Raw genomic sequence first — 15480 nt, 5'->3', positions numbered from 1 at the left:
GAAGCACCTTGCGGTTTTGTTCGAACAGTTCCAAATGGTTAGAAAGGTAATTAGAATCGGTCACTGTATGTACGCAGCCCACTGTACGTATAACTGCGAGCGATGGACCGGTCCATGTACGAAATTGATTTATTCCAATTCGCAAAAAAGCCAGTGTGCGGTGGCCCAGTGTGTTCGCAAGCGGGTGTCCCTTTTTTGTGGGTTCGTTTGGTCGGAATCGTTTGACCGATTCGCGAAATAAATCGATCCTCATGCTTTGGGTGTACGCTTTGTACGCGCGGCCATGTAAATCATACCACGTAGCGCTTCCATGTCGCTCCCGGGGAGCTATCAAAATAATGTCCAGCACTGCGTGACCTGAGTGTGTTTCCATCTCCCGGGGACCACAGGCGTGTGATCGAATTGGGAATGCAGTTGTTTCGCGCTTTGTGCAGGTTTCTCCACCGTTGTGTGAACGGTTCGATTATGCAGAAACGGTGGTTCCGAGTTGCCGAACGATGCCCGAACGGTCTGTGGTCGTTGCGGTTGCATTCCCCGGCAGCTAAGCATCTAATTTTGTCTGGTGCGAATTAGTTCTCTGTTACCGATTCACCACTCAACATTAGTGGTGTGGTGAACGGTTGGTTGGCGGTGACGGCCGGTGGTGATCAACTGAGTTGCCGCGCTGTATGCAGCCACACGGCTAATGGCACATGCAACCGGACATAAAAGTGACACTCTCGTTGTAGTTTTTTTTATGTGGTGTTGGATAAGCATGCCTTTGACGGAACTTAATTGGGGTGATGGAATTACGGGATAGGTGCGTTTCGTTGGTAAAGTTTTGAAATTTTAGTGCTTATCGAATGTATTGACTTAATTCGGTTACATGTATTGTAGTGTGAGATAAAGGAGTACATATGCAATTGTAACACACAAAGAGCTTACCGACAGGCAGTTTAATGAGTAAGGATTACCTATTCTGTATTATTCTTAGCTTTTGCAATGTATAGTAATTAATCATTTTTTTAATGTTATCGAGATACTTATCGAGGTAAACTACTATAACAGACCACGAAAGGTTGTGTATTTAATTTCCGGGATCTACCTATTTTGCCGTTTGATTTAATTTTTGATAATGAGCTTATTGAGTTCCTGAGTTCACATCTGCAACAGATGTGGACGGATCGGTTTAACCTCGTTGAATTAAATTATAATTTTATTTAAGGAAATACTCATTGAAAAAAGCATAAAATTAATGTCTCGTTGTCTATTGTTGATTCACACAATGAAGCTTGTTCTATTGACTCCGTATCAAAAATGCAAACACATATCGGATGAACGTCACAGAATGGAAACATTTCGCGTCACCATTATTCCGATGACACCGTACGAAACGAGTTATTTTAAATTAATCAAAGTGTTGTTATTAATTTTATTTAGTATAAAAGTAATTTTTTTACCAGTTGTCAAATCGATGGCTAATAAATTTAATTTGTTTACTCGACCAACTGCGTACCTAATTGAAACGTTTCAGAAGGTTAACAATAGTATTTTTTCAATTTTACCATTAAAAAATGGCATTGTATTGGTAGAGAATGTTGATTTGTCGTATTTTCAACCTTGCATGTTTGCAATAAATGCATTTTCAATAAAGTTTTTCAATATAGGGTCAAATAATTCAATGGACAACGAGGCAATACGATCAAATATATACAATTTGAAGTTATGTTTGTTTTTTGACTGTAAATATTGATAATGTTATAGTGTGCAGTAGACAAGTTGTTTAATTTGTTCTGCTACACATAGTAATATCTCAACCCATAGTTGTGTGCGTAAGTTAAATTAAAACACATCATTTATGAAACTTTCCAACTGTGTGAAATGTGTTGCAAAAAATCGAAAATAAACAATTTTTTGCAGTCAGATCGACACAAGTTGCTGTGAAAATTGTTCAATGAAATCGTTTGAATTACAAAGTGCCTTCCGAAAGCGATTGTGGAACGAATAAAAAAGCAATTTAAATCATAAAAATCAAACATTACATGCTTACCTGCTTTGTACTCTACGTTGGCCCGATACCAAACGATCTGGGCGGCCGGTCTCGCGTGTGGTACGACGCACGTGAGTGACAGCTCCTGGCCCTCCCGAACTTCGACCTTTGCATGTTGGCTGTAGCCCTGGATTTGAACCGATGCCGGCGGAGCTAGATCAGAAGCAAACGAAAAAGAGAGGAACAAAAGAATTGAATTAAAACACTGCCAAATTTTCTCACCACCATCGCCATCCTCCCTGTGTCCTCCCAAATTCCCATCACTAAGTGCACACACTAGCGCAGCGGCGCTAAAGTTTGCCCTGTACGAACTTCAAAAAGTCAAACGACATGTTTCGAACGTGATTGTGCGATGGCAAAGTTCTAACCGGAAAGCGCATGGTGAGTAGTTTTGTTTCCGCTTCCACAGGGGTGCCGAGGTTACCTGGTGAAAATTCCCACCAGCCATAACTTTCCCACAACAGTCCGCAGTCGAAACGCAGTCGTACTTTAATTGAATGAAATATTGGTCTTCGCCCAGCGTCGGAGGCGTGAGTCTTAGCAATGAACGAGCATAGCAACGAAAAAACTCCCCAAGTGCCCCATTTGGCTTGCCACTTCAGTCACACCGTTGGAGCGCATCTCCGGACCAGCCAAAGAACGAAGATGCTATAAAAATCTAATTTTATAGTGATTTGTTTTACTACCGTGCTGGGGGTATTGCTAGTGCTGTTTTGTGTCGGTATGGTCGGAGGCTTTTTACACCACCTTCAACAGCAGCAAAACCTTCCACTCGGAACCCACGGGACTGTGTCCGTGACTTTGCTGGTTGATTGTTAATTCCAACTGCCAATGGACGGAAAGTTGGCGAAGCAGCGCCCGACACACTGCCAGCAATGCGGATGCGAACGGTGCGAACGGTGCATATCTTAAGATGGAGGCGAACACAGCCACTGCAAAACCTCGTTCATTATAACTTTTTTTTCCCCTTAAAAATGGCACCCATCGTTTGCATTTATTAGTGCAAAACTGTGTGGTTGAATTCCGTTCCATATCGAGCGTAAAAAAGGCTGAACACGGTTCGGCACACGGTTGCAGAAGTACGGGCACGCGTTTTGCCAGTGCAGGAATGTTCTCGTTTTTAATTTCCAATTAACCGATTCCGGGCAATGTTCCACAGCCGAATACATTCGCGTTATGCGTGGAAATGATCGAAAATTAGATTGGAGTTTCCGTTAAGTTGTGTTGGCATTGGGTAATTAAAATTAGTTGTAGCCATTATTGGACATACTGTCAAAACGGTCGGACGGTGTCTTGGTATAAAAGTTTTTCAACGGTGGTTTGGTTCAACGCGCAAAAGAATTGTCCATACGATGTTATGGAAATGGTAACAAAGTATTGAAAATATTTGAAATGTTCGGAATATTGATTGATTACTTCAAAAGCACTTTAAAAAAACCCTTACTAGTAACAATTTGACACTAAAACTAAAATGATATATGAATTTATTGAACGGTAAGACGACGAGAAGATTATTATTATGAGTTGTTGTAGAGAAGATATTAAATATATTAACTAAAACTTGACAAGTTGTTGGCTAGTGAGAAGTACTGAAGGTGAAAGGGGAGTACTAAAATGCCATTTACTATTTGTTTATGGTAAGTTCAAGCTAATGCCTATGAAATAAGAAACAACCGAAAAACGATTAATTTATATTGGAAACCAAAATTTATCTCCTTCTTATCACTTAATTAGTAATTTTCGTTGAAAAAACCTCTTAATTTACTTCGCAAATTTAACACTTTCGAGTAAGCTTCTTGTCAAGATGTCTTTGACCCTTTGCCCTAAAAAACATTCAATTTTAAATGTCCCTCTAAGGTCTAAGTTCTAAGAATAGTAGTGAATATCAAAGAAGTATATAACTCCTGTTATCTTGTGTCTAAACAAGCGGACTTTACTGGGTAAGGTTAATTTGAAGTTCAATAAGGCTTTTGTGCAGCATTTTAAGCAACTAAATGAAACATTATAATGTAAGTCTTGTTTATAAGTCATGTGAATAATAATAATATAAAAGTAGCCAAAACGTTACAAAAAATGGCTTTCTGAACTTATAAATTTCCCTACACGGCGTAAAGATTTGTACATCAAGCATTTAAATCAATGTGCACTCTGCATTTAGTATCGTTTTAACGAAACTTTTTTACCACTCCAGCACCAAACTCCGGCAGTCCTCACCGGCGGTTGTTTCGGCAGGATTTGCATATCTTTCAACTTCCACTGTAAAAGTTCCAACTACAGTCGGCCAATCAAAGTGAACCTTTCAATTTCTCCCATCCCCTTCCGTATGCCCCTTTGCGGCAAAGAAATTGTAAAGAACCCATCGCCCTCACATCGAACGCCATAATATCGGTTGACGGGAGTGAAATTGAAAAATTACCAGTTCTGCTGCATCACACAGCAGGCGAGTAGTGTTGGAAACGGGCTTGGTAAAAATTTTTGCACCCTATTGAATTTCAATGAGCATGCGGCACCGAAAACTTTCCCATCAAGCACACTCACTCGAGTGCCCTCTCTCGCTCTCGCTTTCTCGAATGGGTTGGAAAGGAAGCAAAAGTTTTTTTAGCAGGATTGAGTGAGGGGAGGAAGGTTTGTGATGCACCGGATCGGAAAATTGTTGCATCGGCACTGCAATTGGGAGCGAAAGAGCAAACGACGATGAAAACTCAAAATGACAGTGCACCGGCGGTACAGGATAATGTGTCGTCTTCGCTTTACCTTTACCGTTTCGTTTCCTGCCGGAAGACCCGAGTTTTTTTTTTATTCCCCGGCGGGAAAAGCTTGTGGGAAGTTGAACGAGACAAACGAGCCCGAAAGGTGTTGTTTTAGAGTGGCTGCTTCTCGTTGCGTTGAGGGCGTTGGTACATGTTTGCATTGCGGAAGTGCGCCCAGAAGGGTCTCGGTCAATTCCACATCTGTCCCAAAAAAAACTTCTGCCAACTCCCGGCGCCGTTTTGGACGGTGCCAGCGAGGGTGGTTTTATGCAAAAACCAGGCTGCTGCAGGGATGCTGATGGAAGGTTGCTTACTGCTTGCCATCCGCTTGCGTTTCTCTTTTCTCCTTTACCACCTTGGTACCTGCTGCATCCGAGTGCAAAGAGCTTTCCATACGAGCCAAATCCAAGTAGCCATAGCATAAAGCTTCAGGCGTGAGGGAAAAAACCGATGCTTGTGATGTTTCGTTGCTCTCTTTCTCTCCCTCTTCTTTTCTGTGGAAAAACCACCCAAAAAACCCCTTCTAGTTTCGCGAACGGATGATTTTTTTTTCATGCCAAAGTGCTGGGCCTTTTGCAATGGTTGTAAAAATACCTCGAAGGAACTGAGAAGAGTCTGGTGCGCCACCCATAATGTGTGGTCTCCAAAAAAATGGTGGTAGAAGGGACAATGATGGGGAGCGACAAGCAAGCGGAGGTGAGGTGCAGAGAGGGTAAAAATATAAAACACACTCCACCGGGCGATGTGCGCTGGAAAATGGGTGGAAAATAAATCTCATATGGGTTCCATCTTTTTCCCTTTCCCACCCGTGGTTGGCTGCGGGTAGAGTGCAAACGGTGGTGAAAGATTTGCTTTTGTACCGTCCTTTTGTAACCTCCGCTTGGAAAATTTCCATCGATATGGTTTGGGGAAAAAAGTGTAAGGGGGGGAGGGGTAGAAATTTTGTGCAACCCCCAAAAGTGCCAGATGTGAAAAGTGCGCCAATATTTTGGAGTTCCCTGAGCGGCGGTAGTGGAATGGGGATAGGGATGACGGGTGTACGATCGAGCTTACGTATGTGTCCGTATGTGTGTGCGTGTGTGCGCTCGATGGCTACGAAAGCATGCCGGAAACGAACTTCAGCCGTACTCCATCTTCCTCGAACCCTTCGCACAACAAGGGATGGATGGGATTCGCTGGAGGAATGAACTTTCCAAAAGTCGTTTTCATGGATAAAAATTTTATGATGAATTCTCAGCAGTAGTAGCGGCAGCCATGGCTCGAATGTTGGTCTATATTTGGGAACCCGGGGTTTGCCGGGGAGAAGAGTTTTTAGTGTGTGCGCGGTGCGAAAATGGTGTGAGCACCCGAATGGATGTTGGATCAGCGTGGATTAGATTGACTTTTCTTTTTACCCGGCGCACTTTATCCGTCGGCCGTGCTTTTTCGCGTTTTCTCGCACTCGGTGCAGGAGGTGAGTGGTGGGTGGGACGAAACGGGGGAGGGGGGGGGGGGCAAAAGAAAGTTGAATCCTTCGCGAAAGGGTACCGTGCCACGGGTGGATGGCAAGAAAGCGCACTTGCGGGTGATGAGCGGAAGCAAACAACGGGAAGCTTTTACGAGATGTGGCTTATTTTCCGAAAGCGAATTATACGTGGTGTGGCGCAGTAAAAGTTAGTTAATTTGAGTAAATATTAGCATGTTCGGTATAAAATGCAATTTTTGAGATAAATAAACCATATAAGTGTGTTGAGGTTGTAAAGTTGGTGATTTAATTGAAGTTGCTGCCGGCGAGAGAGGTGCTCCCTTTTGTTGATAAAACAGAGCAAAATGGCGATTTTTACATGAGAATTGGTAGGTGGTAACGTGGTGGAAAGAGAGGTGCGTCATTTTATTGAACAGAAACAGCCTTAGAGAAGAACATGAACCTTTAACGTGTAATGGAGCAGTTAGTGAAGTTAAAGCTGAATTACCAGTGAGTGGTGAATCGTGGTGAAAGACGGGCTCAAACGGTGGACAAACCAAGACTAACAGTAAGGAAAGTTATTCCGAAAAGGTATCTGTTATTATTATTTGCCCTCTTATGGCCAAGGATTCTAATATGACTTCAATTGCCATTAACTGAACCGTTTGAAGCACGCAATTGATCAAAAATGCTCAGAATCGGCTAACATAAGGGGTGTTGAGTTCCATGGCTTAGTTGGGAAGTTATAATGCATCCAGCATAAAATTTGGATCCTGGCACCAAGTGATTATCACTACCCGTTTGAGAAAGCCGGATCTATTGAAGATGATGAAATTAGATTGCATGAGTTTATGAGAGAGATATCATAATGCATTGTTCAACAAAATGGTGCATATTTGACCCTAATCCATACGAGATCCATGACACCTAAATAGCTCCATGCGAGATATGAACTAACGCTTGAATTTTTGTTGAATCATTTAGCTTTGCATTTCCAAACAGTTGACAGGACAAATGCAGCAAGGATAACGGTGTAATTGATTCGATTGCGCAGTTATTTTGATGATACCTCTTAAAATAGACCAGGCTAGTCCAGTGCTGGAGGTCGCGTATCAGTTGATTAAGAACACATACAAACTTCGTCAGCTTCATGTTCGATATGCTGACTGTATGTTTAGCATATAGAAATCATTAATGCCGTATTAGACGTACCAATACCACATAAAGCAAGCAAGTGTTCAACTCACATCGCTTCTCCAATGGAAAAGTTTCGTTGTGACACAATGTGTTCCCAATAAAAATCGATATAGCTAATGCAGTGACAATCATAATAACATACAGCATCGATCTAATTCCGAAACCCTTCATCAGCTGGTGGGTTCACGTACTATGATTGCTTGCAAAATGTCGCCCGAAAAAGCTCATATGTATGCAAATGGAACAACGGTTCGGTCGAATTGCGAACAAACCCCTACGTCCTATGGCTGGTCCCACGGGTCAGCTCAAGTGGACAACGAACCGTTCAGTTCGCGACACCCTTCCCAAGAGATCACTGCCCCTTCCTGCCGGGAGTGTTGTGAGCTTGCATCAGTGCAATGTATGTTCTGATTCCCGGTTTGTTTGTTCCATGTTGATGTGAACAGCATGAAATTCATGAAGCAAGTCACACCCGTTAGCAAGATTCGAACGCCATTTAGCCGGTGTGTGCGATACATTTTTAATAAAAGGACACTTTGCTTTGCGTGCTTTCTTACGGGTGCATTGGGAGGGGAAACATTTTCAGACGGATCTGTTCCGGCCACTACCCCGGAGGTCCCTTGAGACAACACCTAACGCCTAAATGTATGCAAACCACTCACAATAGGCCAGCCGGAAACGCTGGCAGACCGGCTTCTTTATATCGATATAAAAAAGTGATTTTGTGTTTGTTTTTTCGCAATTCCCACCCAAAACGGCATTTCGGGTGGGGAAAAAAGTTTTTAATAAGAAGCGATACCGCTGGACCCTACGGTGCGCGAAGATTTCCATATTTTCAATAAACTTTTGCATTTGGTCTGCCCCACATCGGGTGGGTACCATGTGTTCGAGCGTGTGTGTCACCGAGCGTGACCGAAAAATAAGAAAGTGAAAACGGCACAAGGAAACCGGAAAGCAAAACCATTCCGTTCCTGCCAGTAAAGCCTGCCCGTTATCCTTGAAGCAAACCGATCCGATTGACCAGGTTGGACCCAAAAAAGCATAACGTGGACAGAAAGTCGTCCAGCGGAACGGAAGCCCAACCGGGGGTTGACAATTCTGATGCGGTGTGGACCTGCTTGACTGCCTCCGGACCGGAAGTTGGCGGGTACTTTGGGGACCAACGTTTGACCTTTTTTTTTTCGCCTCCCATTTTCTTAACCGGGGTGGGGTTTCCTTCGGGGTCGCAGTTTTTTTTTCTTTCTTTTCATCCATAATGTCTCACTCCTACTCGTACGGCCGATCAGTGGAAGCGATAGGTTTTTAGGCGATCAGGTTTTTTTCTTTTTTGCCGAGGCCTTCCCGGTTCGGGGTCTTACCTCTCGGTTTAATGGTTTCATTTTACGGCTCATCGCAACCAAACCGGTCCAACCGCACAATATCTACCGATGAGCGAGAGCGGGTTCCGGTTTGGGATGATACACTGGCGGAAGCGTACAGCTGCTCGAATGGTAAGGTAAGTCTATTAAATTCAATTACGTAATGATTTTATCCATTGCACTCGATGGTTTATACGCTTGTCAAGTTCAGCTACGACCCTTGCTGCGGCCCTTGTGATTGTCCATGCTTGGTGCAATTGCACCACGGCAAGGGGCGATCGGGTCGGGCTGGTGAACTAATTCTTCTGACGTAGCAGAACCATTCCAAATCGTCTCGTGCGCCGTCCAAAGTGTGGCTCCACGGCAGAAAAAAAGTGACTATGCTGGTTAGCTTGATGTTTCTGCTCTCCTTTCTTTGCCATTCTATTATGACCGCAGTACAGAATGGAAGTAATCGATCCATTGCATCCGTTACGTTTCCCATCGAAAAGGAAAACCTTCGTCCGGTGGATTCTTTGTAAGTTTTAGTTTTTTTTTTTTGCCACACAGGGAACGAAACTGAACGTGAGCAGTGCGGTGCATTGTGCATTCAAAATGTACCATACAATATACTGAAGAAAAATCGACAAAGGATTGCGATGCGCTTTTGCTGTGTGTTTGAATGTGGAAGAAAGTAGCTTTCTAGTGCAATAAGATAATGTGAAAACAAAATGTTCTTCACAAAATGTGATCTTTTCTTTCGAAGATACATTGTATGGTTTGTTTTTACTATCATTATACGTGCTGGGTAGTTGTATAAATGTACAGGAGCGTTCACGCTGAATCTTTCTGTAGGGCAACTGTGTTTTTATTGGGCAATGTACCTAATCGCGGTGTGCCTTTAAAGCCACTTTATGTAAAAACTTGTTTTTAAATGAGACTTATCACTTAAATTTAATATTATTCTTGAAACACTTAGTTTCAACACATTGAAATCGATATTTCATTAAATATCGACAGTTTTATCGCCGAAGTGGGCCACACAAATCTAATTATTGAAATACATTTAATCAATAATTTCAACTAGATAGGACTTGGATAATGTTTAAATAGATTTGACTAAGCAAGACTTTAAGTTGTGCGCTATCATTTCCTTTTAAGTTAATGATGATGAAATAAATGTTCATATTGTTTTTATGCATTGGCTTAACGAAGCTCAGTAAATTTTAGATACCATAATATTACCCAGAATATATTCGAACACAAATAATTTAAAAGTTTTGAGAAGAAAACGTTATTGTTATCTTAGACTTTGCGTTGACCCCGTACTTTTCTTTATGTAGCCCTGTAACCGTGCCAATTAGTTAATACAGTTAAATTGTTTGCATTGCTCCATGCACATCTCCACGAAGGTCGCTAACGCTAAACCACCGGGCGCCTCCATTTAATATAATTTGATAATTCCTATGACACCAATCATAAAACAGAGATTAAAGTGACCCAGGAGGTCAAACCTTCACAACAACAACAAAAATAACAACCAACCATAAAAATATCTTATAGCTAAATCGCTTAATAGTTTAATAATTATAATAATCTGTAAGCTGCTTTCCAGTAAATATATCGAATATCGAATAGCTTTGTCATAATTCTTTGCTTAATTCACTTTTTTTTAGTTGTAATGATTTTACGAAGTCATGTTCTACATTCATGTAGAAAAAGACCGTAGTACTGACAGAATGAGGCGGTATTACTAAAATCATATATTTGCAAATAAGTTGGGGAATTAATATGAAATTCTCCACAGAAATCATTATATTTCAATATTAGATTTAGTTAATTTTAAGAAATTTTGATAAAAGAGAAGATAATTAGGTAATGAGGATGCGTTTTTATCCATTTTTATCTGCCGTAGTAGCTGATACAATCATGCTTTTTTGTAAAGGGTCAATTGAACGTATCATATATCTCTATTTGACTGTGCATTTACCAATAAGACCACGAAGTTCAACTTCCCACACAATTTTAAGCGTGTTTAAAACTTAATACATCAACCTTAAAGACCTTACAACTTTAATCTTTTAAAATTACGTATTTATTCGTTTGTTTGCACTAACAATTCATAGCATAAATAGTAATCCATGTTTTTTTTAAATAATTTCTCAAAATACATCTTGAAATAAATTCTCCAAAAGTCCAGTTAGCAGCAGTGCCCCCTTTGAATCGTGGCCAAGTTGCATTTCTGGAAAATATTGTTATTTCGTCACTGACGCAAAGCTTTCGCCGGAATTTCCAAACGCATGCCAAGGATGTTATTTCTCACGCTGTATGCAGCAGTGCATAACCCTTCACTTTACGTTTGTGACTGAGTGTGTGTATGTGTGTTTTTTTGGTGCACAATCTCGTTATTATGCTGCCGGTGAAGACCTTTGGGATTGAAAGGATTGTGGAACGGTGCGAAAGCCAACGAAACCCTCAAAAAAGGGAATAGAAGGGATGCTTTCAATTTCCTTTCGACTTCTTACGGTCATCGTCGGATGCCCCGGATGGTGAGTCCGGTTTTTACCGAGATATAACATTCCGTGTGTCACTCCAGCGCCATTGGGCCGTCCCTTGCGTCCGGATGGCGATGGTTAGTGCGATGGCAAATCGAAAAAGTGACCCATCCGAACGAAAAAAGTAACAATGAAATTGGTGGACGGGGATAGAAGAAGCAAAAGCAGAAGAAAAAATCTCCCGGCTAGAGAGCATCGGACGGAATCACTGCACTGCGGATGCAGCAAGTGCATATTGATGCAGCAGGCGAAAAGGTCCATAAACCATACAATCGCACTACTGGCAGACTCGATTTCGATCGAATAAGGGCAGATGTAGATGGGGAAAGAGTCCTACTGGTTGGTTGGGATGCGAGGGACAATAAAAAAAAAATCCGTTATGGAAGGAACAGATGGAATCGTGTTGACCGAAAGCACGGACGGAAATGCAGCAGGGAAAGCAAACATGTTGAGTTGGGGGCATCCAGTTTCCGGTGGACAAAAAAAGGGCCAATGGAATGATCGAATGATCCATGTTGTTGACCTTCACTTATGAGGTGTATGATGATGATTTGTTACAATAGTTTGTGTGTTTTGAACAATCTGGTTGTGATGAAATTACTTTAATTTAATTGAAAGTATTACAAGCCATTGTAAGGAACGATATTGTTTTTACAGAGCTTTTTTAATACATAAATGCACTGATAATTACATAAGAATAATTCAGGTACTGAGAAAATTATATAATTAAATTTGTCTCCTATTTGTAGCTTTCAATTTACAAATATTGAAATTGCAAGATCAAAATAACGAAAATTGATAAATTTATTAGTTATAAGTTTTTTTTCTTTAAAACATAATTGTTTATAATTTAAACTCCCAGATTAATTTCTTAATACTTTCCGTATCGCCTAACCTGGTTCATATCTGATAGAAAAAATGCTTTCTTATGACATTTGTTGTGCTGCTGATAGAAGCTTTTATTAGGAATACAATCCAATTTCCTTTTCCTAGGCTAACTTCGCATACCAAATTTGTATGAAGAGTTGACAGTGTATTATCCTGGATTTTTGCCAAAAATAGTGTTGCAATGTTTCAGATTGTATCTAAAATATTTCTAACAATTTGATGCCGACACGTAGTTTGAAAATCATTACTGAACCTATTGTCCTTTGCAAACTGGAAAGGGGCCGATCGTTGATAGCACTGACGCTGGCGCCCTCTTTCGTCAAACGATATAAGTTCCCATTCCGTTTTTCAATCAGTTTATCTTGAAGTGCAGATTCGTTTTTACTTTGAATTTTAGTTTATTTGAAAAACGAGTTTTCATGAGTTTTTTTACATTCCCATTTTGTGTTTTTTTTTTATAAATATACCATTAATTTGTGTGATTTTTCTGGTGATAATATGTTTTTCTTTTATTACAATATTTGTACCCATAAAACTATGTCGTTTTTGGTAATTTTATTTTACATAATGTGCTCATATAAACTAAATAGGTAAGAAAATAGAAAAAAAGATGCACACATATCGTCATGATATGTGCCAGTGACAATAGCTTAGCAGTTGACCACAATTATCAGTGTGTTGCGGTGCCTTTTTGAGGGAAAATTCCTCCCACAGCACAATGGCCCAGCATTGAAGACATTCATGATACATGTGCGCAAATGTGCGTGTATGGGTTTGGAAGTGCAATTTTCAAAACATCACAACAAAACCCAGCGCTCGTTTTGGAGCGATCTGCAACAGGGGCAGGAAATTGTACCGACCGGCTTAAGGGTCGGCTTTACGAAAGGCTTAAAGCTCGTCATGTGAAGTCTTTTCTGTTCGCCGTTGCTTACGCTTTGGGCGCAGTACCGAGTTCTGCGAAACGAGATTTATTAGAACATCCATCATTGATTGTGCGCCGGTGTTCCCTACCGGCGGTCGTACCCGAAATCTAAAGCCAGGCTGAACCCAAACCCCCCGTGCTTGACAGTCGTCAGAATGTGAGTGAAGAATTCGGTGCACAAGATGGGCAAAGGAATCTGGCACCATTTTCTCGAAGGCACTCGAACCGGGAGATGAGTACTCTCCAAGGAAATTGGTAAGCGTTGTGACCTCCTCGTTGGCAGAAAGGTATCTTCAAGCGAAGGGAGAAATTGTTCCTTTGACACTGAACTTCAAACAGGACCGGTTTGGTGCGCCTTGCTGGCACGTACACGATATACTGGCATGGAGCGGTATTCCTTTTAGCGAAGTTCAAGTACAGTTATGCAATCGTATCTGTGCCGCAAGGACGTCTTGGCTGTGACCAACGGCAGAAGAAATCGTTTTCCGAGACCGAAGTTTCGAATTTATTTCTTTGCTCCCTTGGCGGGGCTTTTTTTTCTGGGTAAGCCAACCAGCACATTGGGACGTTTCCATTCCGAGCATCAAGCAAACGTTTGTCCGGATGAGGTGGGCTTAGTGGTGTTGGACGCTATGAAAGGAGATTAAACGTATGCAGTGCTGGCGTTTTCGTACCTTACGGGATGCGTTCCAAGCATCGTTTGACGACACTGTTTACGTGCAGTGTCAGTGTTACGGGCCGGAGAAAATGTCCTGATACTTTCTAGCTTCCTGCACACGAACGGACATCTGTTATCGGTAAGGCACACACATGCTGACGCACATTTAACAGAAGAAAAGCTGCCGGCAGAAATCCGTAAAATCCGGTCCCCATTCCTTCCGGTTTGGGTGGATCGTGGAGTGCAACAGTGGGTAGGATTCAATTTAGTAAAATCACTTTTCCAGTGCTCTGTGCGGGTGCGTTGGCACGGTTGGCTGCACTCGAAGGGAATCTGGCATGCCCTGCGGGTTCGAGGATGGTTGTTTTGTGTGATTAAAGCCGATCAACAAAACACTAATGCACCTGGTTGATGGAATCGAGAACGAATGAACAGTTTTTAATCAAAGTTCGAGACACTGGCAAGGGAAGATTGTGCATCCATTTGGCAGGATGCGGAATTGTATAGCAGTGTCACATTTTGTTCATTTGAACGGCGTGCCGTACAGTGGGATCATCTACACAGTGAATTATTTTATATTTTCCAATCATTTTATAAGGTTTTTATTCGTTTTGTGCGAATTATACATGGTAGATAAAGTTATAAATAAAGTAAAATGTTAGATTTTTTCTTTAAATACACTGTTTTGCAGCTATTACGCCGACTGATTGACAGGACTGAATATCCAGAAATTGAAGGTCTTGGTCTTTCAGGCGCAGTTTAAGAAGTAATGGAAAGATTTCAGTAAATACTGACACAAAAATTGTTCAATTTTGACAAGTAATGTTTTATCAAAACGTAGCAGAATGTTTGGCAATACCGGGAACATGAAATTATTTGTTTAAGTATTGTTAATAAAACATGTTCAATTAAATAAATGTAGAAAAGTGGTTGAAACATTTTTTTGTAATCATGTACTGTAAATATAGGTTCGTATTTCTAGAATTGTTCTTATAAAACCCATTTAATACGCTAAAGTGAGTATGGCGTATGATGTAACGATAGTTTATCAATCAAAATAGTATCATTCTGAAAGGTGAGCAATGATGGGAGATTTCAATTTGCTTTTGCAAATCAGTGCAAAAAGTGGCCGAAAAATGGTACAGTTGCTCCGGTGAGACGAACTATTCTTTTTAAATGGTTGTGTTTATTAACCTTAACTGTCCATCTCGTTTTAAAAGTGATCCTCAAAAAAGGTAAAAAACAAGAATTTGTAAGTATTCAATATCATTTAAATGTGTGATAAAATTATAAAAGTCAACCATAAACTTGTCTCGTTGTACAATAAAAAATGAAGGAGTAACATGTATACTAATAGTAGTAGAGTAATGATAACGGTTCTTAGTTTTGTACAATCAAAATGTTTGTTAAACCATTTGTCTGTTTGTGGAAGTTGTTTTCATCATAAGTTCCTGTATTCATTGCAATTCTTAATAAGAATTAAAAATCCGCTCTGGGCAATGGAGGCGCCTGGTGTTTGACGCCGGCGAGGAAAGTTCGAACACCCCTCACGTGCCACCGTGGGCCGTTAACACTTGCAAGCTGTTGAAATAAGTGGAAGAAAAATGGCATCCGTACGCAAGAACGATCTGAGGGGGGAAAGAAATAACGATTGGGTACCGATACTGCTGTACTGTCGTGCACACGGGCGTGAAATAAAA

At 41.1% G+C, this 15480-nt stretch overlaps 1 protein-coding gene across 1 annotated transcript in view; it reads right to left on the bottom strand.

The window, feature by feature from the left end:
- The window catches only part of LOC128718695 (nephrin-like), a 114743-nt gene that overhangs the window by 43930 nt on the left and 55333 nt on the right, over positions 1 to 15480 (bottom strand). The window contains exon 4 of the mRNA XM_053812314.1: positions 2030 to 2182. Coding sequence (XP_053668289.1) covers positions 2030 to 2182 — 153 coding nt within the window. The remainder of the gene's footprint in view (positions 1 to 2029; positions 2183 to 15480) is intronic.

This window comes from Anopheles marshallii, chromosome 2 (genome assembly GCF_943734725.1).
Source record: "Anopheles marshallii chromosome 2, idAnoMarsDA_429_01, whole genome shotgun sequence".
Classification (NCBI taxonomy): Eukaryota; Metazoa; Arthropoda; class Insecta; order Diptera; family Culicidae; genus Anopheles; species Anopheles marshallii.
This window is presented reverse-complemented; position numbering and strand designations above follow the sequence as displayed.